This window comes from Suillus subaureus, assembly GCF_016647635.1.
Source record: "Suillus subaureus strain MN1 chromosome Unknown BJ212scaffold_171, whole genome shotgun sequence".
Taxonomy (NCBI): domain Eukaryota; kingdom Fungi; phylum Basidiomycota; class Agaricomycetes; order Boletales; family Suillaceae; genus Suillus; species Suillus subaureus.
In genome coordinates, this window is record NW_024538727.1 from 14,476 (window position 1) to 25,110 (window position 10,635).

At 46.0% G+C, this 10,635-nt stretch overlaps 2 protein-coding genes across 2 annotated transcripts; both read left to right on the forward strand.

The window, feature by feature from the left end:
- Nucleotides 1-962: 962 nt before the first annotated feature.
- Nucleotides 963-1,706, forward strand: BJ212DRAFT_1488597 (uncharacterized protein; the record flags this gene model as incomplete). Its single annotated transcript, XM_041341373.1, has 1 exon — nucleotides 963-1,706. One exon carries the CDS (start codon nucleotides 963-965, stop codon nucleotides 1,704-1,706), a length of 744 nt encoding a protein of 247 aa, XP_041185616.1.
- A 3,345-nt stretch (nucleotides 1,707-5,051) lies between these two features.
- On the forward strand, nucleotides 5,052-7,708 carry BJ212DRAFT_1237881 (uncharacterized protein; the record flags this gene model as incomplete). Its single annotated transcript, XM_041329558.1, has 3 exons — nucleotides 5,052-5,240; nucleotides 6,766-6,820; nucleotides 7,593-7,708. Coding segments are annotated over 3 exons (360 nt in total), but the record flags the coding sequence as incomplete, so codon positions are not given.
- Nucleotides 7,709-10,635: the final 2,927 nt, after the last annotated feature.

Genomic DNA, 10,635 nt, shown 5'->3' on the forward strand with positions numbered 1-10,635 from the left:
GGGAGGACTGCATGAAAGATCGACTATTGAACAGACAGTTCATAGTTGGTGCCATCACTGCTCACATTTGTTGTCATACCCCTTTTTTGTATCCTATGAATCAAATGCAGGAAATACATGGGGGTTTTGTAGATGGGATTGTTTTTGTGACATGGGAAATTCAGTTGAAAATTGAAGGGTAGCTCCAAAACTCCAATTCCTTGGTCAGTTTCACTTCTCATTGATGTGCATGTATCTTGCTCAATGCCAATGTCAGGTTTTCCTCCATGAATGGCGTCAATAAGGGTGGCAGATATGCCACTCAGACATCAAGCTACATCTCTCTTGTGGCGAGCACTTAACACATGATCTTGGGCTTATCACCATGTTGTTTTGCACTGTCAATCAAGGCACACTAGTCATCACAGTCAGTAATGATGCTATTTGATCTTGCTGCATCTTATGGTAGTTGTTTCAGACAGAATGATGCCATCAGGATTTCATGATCAGAAACACTGAATTCAGAGCTCATGGAGAAGGACTTCGAGGTGGTTTGAGGGCCACAATCAAGCGACAGTGGTGTAGTAGTCTCCTGAGGCCCATCAAATGGAAGAAAGAGACATTCATTCAAAATTATGGCTGAACCAGCATGCAGATCAAGCCAATGATCAAAGAACTTGAGACCAGCAACACGGACTAGTGCTCTCCCTGCATCCTGACATGTTTCCCTCAGTGACAACATGTATGAAAGACTTACTTCAAATACTTGAACAATGTATTAAGTTACAAAAGACACTTCTAAGAGTAAACAATATCACTTCTTGGACCACAACCAAGTGGCACCCTGACTAGGACCCCGAAACACAACAACTTCAACATCACACCCAATGGTGCACACAGGTGGCAACACCCTACCTCTCACCCTTTTTTCCATTTCTTTACTTTTTTCCTCCCCTACTAGAACTAACTAAAATTTTTTAATAATGACAACTGAAGAACCAGAAGATACCCAAGGCTCCAGAGCACCCAATACTAGACCCAAACATAATGCTAACACCTTTTGCCCTTCCAACAGATCCATCCCCAACCTCATAAATGACCCAGCAACCCAATCATCTGTCAAAGACAAGAACACGGCGCACGCAGAACTTGAAAAGAAGCTCCTCTTGACCCCAGCAGCAGAAGTCATGCTAGACTCCCTGACCACAGCTCTACTAGACTTCTCTGTCCAGGCCCACTCCCTAACCCCCATGCACATGGATGTCCTCAGAGCCATAGCCATCCTCCTCTTCAAGACTGACCATGACAGGAAAGCCAACATTCTAGCCAACAGCATCAATGCCCTCTTTGAAGAACCCATCAATCGCCTCAAAAAGCTAGCTGGAGCCCACACCAAGAGGACTAACAAGATTCCAGTCCTGCAACAAACGATCAAGAGAGTAGAAGAAGCAGCAGACAGAGTCTACAGTAGCATTGCAGACATCAAGAATGCAATCAAAGTGATAACACCATCCATCAACTCACTGCAATCTCAAGTTGAAGACCTCAATTCGAAAACCCTCTCCACCCTCACCCAACAGCTAGCAATGACCTGGCCTTCATACAACTCAATCATGGCAGCCCATCTTCCACCCATGGTAGACCAAGTGATTGCCAGAGCAGCTATCAGAGCATGCCAAATCCTGCTAGACCCCAATCCAGGCGCCCAACTGTTTCCACCTACATAACTCCTCCAGCTCTGACATAGCAGTGAAACTAGGAGAGGCCATCACCCATATCAGACAAGATGACACCCTGACCAGCAACACCAAGGCAATCCTCCCTCTTTGCAACAGTGGCATCATCATGGAACTTGACAATGAAAGCCTTGCAAACTGGCTCCATGCCCCCCCAGGTAAGAATGCACTAACAGAATATCTAGGACTCTCAGCATCCATCTGAATGCAAACTTTCTTGATCATGGCCCAATACCTCCCAATCAACCTCCACCTCGAGGATGAAAACCTCCTATGCAAGACAGAGGCAGACAACAACATCCCAGAGAACTCCATAGTATCCATGTGCTGGATCAAGCCCCCCCCAACGCCAGTCAACAGAACAAAGAAAGGCATTCACCATGATACATTTTAAGGACATCCACACAGCTAATTCCATTCTCAAAGAGGGCATTTACATCGCTAACAAACATATTCCAGTATACAAAGACAAGAAAGAACCCATTCACTGTGTGAAATGCCAGAAGTTTGGCCACATAGCACGAAACTGTAATGCACCTGCTGACACTTGTGCAACCTGTGGCAACTCTCACCACACATCCTCATGCATGCCTACCAAACCAAATGCTGCATCAACTGCAGAACCCAGAACCATGCAAGTTGGAGCCGATCATGCCCCATATTCAAACAGTAATGTGCCAAACTGGATGACAAATTCCCCAAAAACCGAATGCCATACATATTTCCCAATGGAACTCAACTGGACCCAAGTCATACACCCCTCAAGATCCAAACCCAGATCACCAACTCCCTCTCCCTCCACACTGCAACACCACACCTCCAGACCACGCAACCCTAGAACCTTCCAACAAAGCACCCTCAACTTCCAATCCCAACCCCAATCCCAATGTCCCACCCACTCCCCAGCTCTATCCACCAAAACCAACTTCTTCTCCCTCCTTCAAAACAAAGACCTGGACATTGACAACACACCCCTCAACCCATTATCTAATGTCTGAACATCAAGACACACGCACTGTTAGTTTGAAAATCTGGCAACAAAACCTCAACACATCCTTAGCTGCACAAGAATCACTACTCAATGGCCGCATGATAACCAAATACGACATAATTGCAATCCAGGAACCTCACATCAATTTTCTCTGCAACACCCAAGCCAACCACAGATGGCATGTCCTATACCCAACTCACCACCACTCCCACCCTCAAAACTGAACCCATACTGTCATCCTCATGAACACCTCTCTCAACACCAACTCATGGAAACAAGTATCATTCCCTTCCTCTGACACTGTCATTGTACAACTAACAGGCCCCTATGGAACATGTACCTTAATCAACATATATAATGACTGCCAGAAACAAGACACGCTCATTACCCTAGCCGACTTTCTCACAAGGAACATTACCACCATACATCCTACCGTTAACAACCATGTATTATGGCTTGGCGACTTTAACTGTCATCATCTCTTATGGGAAGAAGTGAGAAACCAACACCTATTTAACTATCCTTTCACTCAACCTCCCATTGATCTAATAGCTGACTATGGAATGATCCAATTCCTCCCCCTAGGTACCCCCACTCTTCAGTCCTCAAGCACCGGTAATTGGACAAGGCTGGACAATGTCTTCAGGATGGAACATACCAATGAGGCCCTCCTTGAATGCACCACAGCTCCCTCCCTACAAGGACTGTGCACCGACCACATCCAAATCACCATATCCCTGGAACTAGAAACTCCAAAGACTGACAAAACCCTGAGATGCAACTGGAGAGATGTAGACTGGGAAAAATTTAATGAATCTCTTAAGACACTCCTTTCCTCACTCCCTATTGCCCCCATAGCCTCTAACGATGAATTTCAGGTCACAGTGCAGAAGCTCACAAAAGCAATCATGGATACCATCAACTTATGTGTCCCTCACACCAAACCCTGCCCCCACTCCAAACGATGGTGGACCCATGACCTCTCTACCCTCTGGCATCAAGTCAACCAGCTACATTGTCAAGCATACCAGATGCATGCCCTACCAATGCACCTATGCCACAACAAACTGAAAAACACCAAACACCACTATGCTCAAGAAATAGCCAACATGAAGAAACAACACTGGGTAGACTGGTTAGAAAACCTCGAAGGAAATGACCTCTGGACAGCAAACTGGTACCTCACCTCAACCCCCAGTGACAGAGGGAAATCATGCATACCAACCCTCATCAAGACAAATGCAGATGGTAGTATCAAAGAAGCAATAATGAACACCGAAAAAGGCACTATGATTGCTGAGGCTCTATTTCCACCCCCTCCTTTAACTGATTCTGTCCCCACTGACCAAATTTATCCAGATCCCATCACCCCGCACTGTCCCATCACCAAGGACCAACTCCTCAGGGCAATCAACAAGCTAAGTGGCTACAAGGCTCCAGGTCCTGATGGGATCTGCAACATCATTTTCAAGAAGTGCAGTTCCATACTCACACCATACCTCCTCAACCTCTTCAACACCACCTTCACTCATCAGACCTATTATGATGGGTGGCGCCAATTCACTATGGTGGTCATACAGAAACCAGGAAAGCCCAATTACTCCATGCCAAAAGCATACTGCCCCATAGCCCTATTGAACACCACCAGCAAACTTCTCATGGCTGTCATCACAGAACAACTCATGTACCTACTCAAACACCACAAGCTACTCCCCAACATGCACTTTGGAGGTCGCCCAGGGAGATCAACAACAGATTCACTCCATCTCCTAGAAGACACCATCAAAAACACCTGGAGAACTGGTAAAGTAGCTTTGGTGCTCTTTCTAGATATTGAAGGTGCCTTCCAAAACACTGTAATGAAGAGGCTACTGCACAATATGTGTATGAGAAGACTCCCAACTGCACTCATTGAATTCACAGAGTGAGTCCTAACAGACAGAAAGACATGACTGCACTTTGATGGCTTCATGTCAGACTGGATTCCCATTGACAATGGCATCAGTCAAGGAGACCCACTTTCCATGGTACTATATATCATATATAACGCTGACCTAGTAGAAGTTGCCAAACCCTGGAAAAGTAGAACAGCATTAGAGGAACTAACACTTACATTCATTGGCAATACAGCCTTTATAGCCATAGCAAAGGATTTTCACACCACCCACCACATCCTTCAAGATATGCTAGAATGCCCAGGAGGTGGTTTCAACTGGTCTAAGATTCATAATTCACGCTTCAAAACTAACAAATTCACCCTTATAGATTTTTCAATGAACCGCACCAAGGAATGACCAAACATGAACATCCAAGGAAACCTAATCAAGCCCTCAACTACTCACTGCTTTCTAGGAGTATTACTAGACCAGGAACTTCGTTGGAAACCCCAAGTGAACAACACCATTGTGAAAGGAACGGCATATGTATTCCAACTTTGGAGGCTTGGCACCACAACCAAAGGGATCCCACTACAACTTATGCATCAACTATACCAAGCAGTAGTGGTTCCCAAAATGTTATATGCCACCGATCTAGTGATGTGCATGGCCTGGCTTCAAGCTACAGGCCGGCCAAAGCCAGCCCTAATTGGGCCAAGCCAAGCCAGGCCCAAGTCAGGGCCTGACCATGGCTTAGGGCTCAGCTTGGGGAATCGAAAAGCTGGAGCTGGCAGCTCAAGCTGTGGCTTTCACTCAGGTGGCGCGCTCATATCTGAGACAACAAGCACCATTATTAACTTATCACTCTGACCACAATGGTGCAAACTATCTTTTTGAATCTTTGTCTGAGTCAAACCCATATCTCAACAAGCTCAATCATCACTTCAACAGTCCTCAAACAAGCCTTTGAACATTTACATACTGCAAAATCTTGACACTTATTGCTCTGACAGTTCTTTAAACAAGCCCTTGAGACTACTGAAATTATCCATGCTACTTCCTCTAGAATTATCTGTGGACTCATCTGGATGTCAGGTACAACCACTACCAACAATATCCATCTTCAGGCAGCCGCTATATCTATTTTCATCTAACCGCTGCTAACCTTCTGTGAATCCAACAGATGCTTAAGACAGCATATGTCAAAAAATGCGAGTTGCCCTTTCTCCTGCTTTGCAAGCTTGATGATACTTGGATCCATGTTACTTAGGTGTGTGATATGCCACTTTCTGCCATCGCAATCTTGATAGTTCCATTGAGATAAAAGCTACAATAGTATGTCGCTATCCTACTCACAAATCCTCAATTCTAATGGTTGGAACCGTCCTTTCAGATAGTGATGACAAGCCTTGACTAGTGCATCCAGTACGCAAAATCAAGCCCTCTACTGCGCTCCTTGAGCATTCTGAGCAGGCAGCTCTCCCATTTTGAACCAAAGCCATCAATGCATTTCGTGCAGCAGAAGCTGCAAAGCATGCTTCAAGAAGGTGCGCGTTTGATATATCATCATACTTTGTTATCTTACTCTTTCTCACTGTAGCATGTTGATACATTTGTGTATGAAATAGGGCGTCAAGAGCACAGTCTTAAAAAATGTGCCAAAATCAACTTTCTGCAACTGTCAGCTCCTGAATGGACATGGGTTGGTCAATTCGCGGACCTTCTTTCATATGCCGATGTTGCCCAGCAAGCTTTCTCATCTGATCAAGGATTGACTCTCCATCTTGCAATACCTGCCCTCGAGATGCTTCACAAATCTTGGTCTTCATGAGCTGCAAGGCCTAAGTATGCTCGGTTCGCTAGTGCACTGAAAGCAGCAGCAACAAAACTAGATGAGTATTATGAGAAAACTACGGACTCCCCAGCCTACATCATTGCAATGGGTTCATCATTCTCTGTTTCAGTCAATGCGACTCTGACATTTGATATCATAGTACTTGATCCGACAGCAAAACTCGCATACTTCAAAAAGCACTGGCCATCAAACTTGCTTGATGATATGCTTACTTGCGTCGAGACCATGTTCAAACAGCGCTACGATGAGCAACATCAAAATCCAGCATCGTCGCAGCCCACAACTATGAAAAGCAAGGTTGGTGGCCTCAAGAAACTCATTCAGGAGGTTCAGAGTGACTCCAAAGATGACTCTGAGCCAGAACCAGGTGCCTTGTCTGCTGGTGATCCGTCAAAACCATGGAGGGCCGAATTCATGAGCTACATTGAGACTATTGAGGCGGTTCCATCAGCAGGTATGACTACGATTCAGTGGTGGGGTGTAAGTAAATTTCACCTGCTTCGAGGTTGCTTGCCACTGACTGCCATTTCTATTAAGATCAACACCCAGAGATATCCAGTGTGGGCTTCACTGGCAAGAGATTACCTATCCATTATGGCCGCATCTGTCTCAAGTGAGTGAGCTTTCTCACAAGGCAGGATCACCATCAGCAAGCGGCATAATTGGTTGAAAGGAGATATTGTCGAGGCCCTGCAATGTGTTAAGTGTTCTCTCTGTAACAATCTTCTATTCCGGGAGCCTGGTCCGTCATCTCTTGCAGAAGAAGAGACTGAAGACTCCGAACACAAGACTGAGGTGTTAGAAGTCGAACTGGCAGATGACAAGGGGTGGGATACATTGATTTTAGGTGATGATGATAACATGTCAGACTCTGATGCTGATTCAGTAGATGATGACTAGTTGCCAATATATTTATATTGAATTCTGACTCATTTCATGCTTGAAAGCTGTGAATGAGCCCAGGCCGAGCCGCAGCTTTGGCCTGGCCTTGGCCCATGGCTCGGCCTGAGATTTTTGAAAGCCCAAGCCCCCCCAAACCAGGCCTAAGCCAGGGCTTTCAGGCCAAGCTGGGCCCACACATCACTACACTGATCTCTGGTTTATACCTGCCTACTGAACCAACTCTGACTCACTCCAATGTGGGTCACTAGGAGTAGCATGCAAACTATCCACTGTTCAACATATCGCAGCACTAGCAATGACAGGAGCCATGAGAAGCACTGCTACAGACATAGTAGAAGCTCACACTAACCTTCTCCCAATCCCCTTGCTCCTACAGAACATATGCTATCATGCTGTCCTATGTCTCACTGTGCATCCGAAGTCCCACCCACTCCACTTCCCCATCAGAAAAGCCACTAAGCATTTTGTTTCCTCTCATCGCTCTTCACTCCACAAACTCACCAATTTCTATTCTATCCATCCAGATGACATTGAATCCCTCAACCAAGATAGACACCCCCCGACAAACTGCCTCCCCTTCAAGAGCCATATAGTTGCAGACTGGAAGACCGCAATAGAGGAAAGCAAAAGCCTACCTGACAAGATTCAAATCTACTGTGATAAATCCGGCCACAATGGCAACATAGGAGCAGCAGCTATATTATTCTGAGCAGGGAACTCCCCACGGACCCTCAAATATTACCTCAAAGCAGATAAGCAGCACACCATCTTCAAAGCTGAGGAAATAGGTCTAGTCCTCGTGGCCCACCTACTCACAACTGAAGAGGATCCCATCTTCCCAACATCCATCCTAATAGACAACCAGGCAGCCATTAGATCCAGTGAGAGCACAATATCACGCCCAGGTTCATACTTAGCAGACAAATTTAGATGAATGATATGAGGACTAGCATGTGAACACCCACTCCTCAATATCACAATCAGATGGGTCCCAGGCCACAAAGGAATACACAGGAACAAAGAAGTAGACAAGGCAGCAAAGAAAGCAGCTGAAGGAAGAAACAACAGCAGCCCACCTCAACTCCTCCCTGAATTCCTCCATAACAGTCCCCTCCCCCTCAGCATATCTGCCCTCCTTCAGAACCATTGACAATCCACCCATGACCACTGGACCAAATCTTGGCAGAACTCACTCAGATACCAATGCACCAATCAACTCGACCCTAACATCCTCTGCCACTCCTTCATCAAGCTCACATCATCTTACCCTAGACACCTCACTAGCCTCCTAATGAACCTCCACACCCAACATATACCCCTCAATAAGCACCTCCATCAACTAGGAAAATCGACAACCCCGCACTGCCCACACTACCCACAATCCCCAGAAACCATACACCACTTCCTAATCCAATGTCCACAGTACTGTTAAGGTCATACTCAAAGGGTAACTGGATCCAAAGGGCTTTGGCCTCAGCTCATGCACTGTGCCCCTTACCCGAGTATTGCCCCTTATTTCAGGAAGGCAAGACTAGTGCGTCCAGAAGGTCGGACGAGTAGCGTAGTGGATCCAGACGACTTCCGGATGAGGGTTAAGTATTGTAGGGCTAATCCAGATGAGTCCAGACTAGAAACTAACGGTAATGGACTGTCAGAGACAGAGGCAGATATGGATAGACTATAGGAATCAATCCTAAGTCTCAGAGGGTGACAAGAGTAGAGATACTCAAGTCCGGAAGACAGGAATGAGCAGAACTAAGATGATATTCGAACTGAGGTACTACAGAAAGTTACAGGAGGTTATATACTATAGGTATCTAATGGAATGATCAATCAGCAGAGTCTGAGGCTATGTATGAAGCATGTGGATAGTCTATTGGTAAGTAGAAATGGATCACAAATCATGAAACGGAAATGAAACATAGGTAGCGGATAAGGGAGCAGGACGGATATACAGATAACCGAAATACCGGAGTTTAGGGGGTTACCAAAAAGAGACGAGTGCTGGTTGTGGATTCAGATGAGTTGTGGACTGGACCAGATGAGTGGACAGATTGAATGACAAGATGTTGGAGGGGGATAAGATGTGGATAGGATTGGAGATAAGATGTGGATCTGAGGTGAGATAAGGGTCGGATCTGAGATCTGGATATGCGGATATGACAAGTACCACCACAACCACCACCAGCTCAGAACCTCCCTTGGACACAAAGCTTCCTCCCTGTCCTTCCTCCTAACAGATAACAACACCATCTTCCACCTAGCAAGATATGTGAATGCTACCCATAGACTGAAATCTACATTCAGTGAAGTCCCACTACCATCCTAACCTATCAAGCTGATAAACCATCAAGTCAGATATATGCCCGACCCATGCCAGACCCAATCCCACCCATGAACACCTATGAACATCTATACAATGCCACAAAACTATGCCTCACCATCACTCCTACCTCATACCATTCAGCACCTATAATCCCCACCTTACACCACCGACACCTAATAAACCCCCTCCCTCCCACACTTACCACCAAGAATTCCCACCCCCACAGACCAGACCACATGAGAACATAGAGGCCAACCACCAACCCCAAGCCTCACTACTCATACCTCTCTCCACAGAATTCTTATACCTCCGCACTCGCGGTCGAGCTCGCGCATAGCCATAAATACTTTACTGAAAAGACACACCACCGCAAGTATAATTATAGTCATCTCATCTTCGAAGGAGGGCACGTCTAAAACGGCCGACAGGAACGGCGGACTGATGGAGCACGTCTCACATCAGGGCATTCGTGACTCCAGAGATGCGACAGGGCACAGGGGCCCTTAGACTAGCAAGTACTGTCCTACATAGAGTTACTCTCTCAATGGACATGAATGGATACAAAAAAAAAAAAAGGAGTAAACGATGGCACGAGAGGGAATGCAAAGCAAGTATCAAAGAATGGGCCAGGTACACCAACGGGATGAAAGATCAACAAATTGTACTAGAGACCAGGGTGAAAGGCATACGATAGAATTATACACCAATATGAATAAAAACCATCCTCTGCTCGAGCGGCACTTTCGTCTTCACGGCATGTGTAGCACAGTTGAGTGCCCAGGCCGCCTTCGTACAGTCCATAACAGCACCATCTTTAAGGTCTTTGAACATATATTTGTAGAAAGCTTCAACGACGTGTTTCGCGACAGAATCGTCGACCTCCCACAGCGTGCTAACGACGCTCTTGAACCCCGAAAACTGGAGTCCAGCTGCAAGATGAATCACTTCGTCGGGCGTCTCTTCATCGC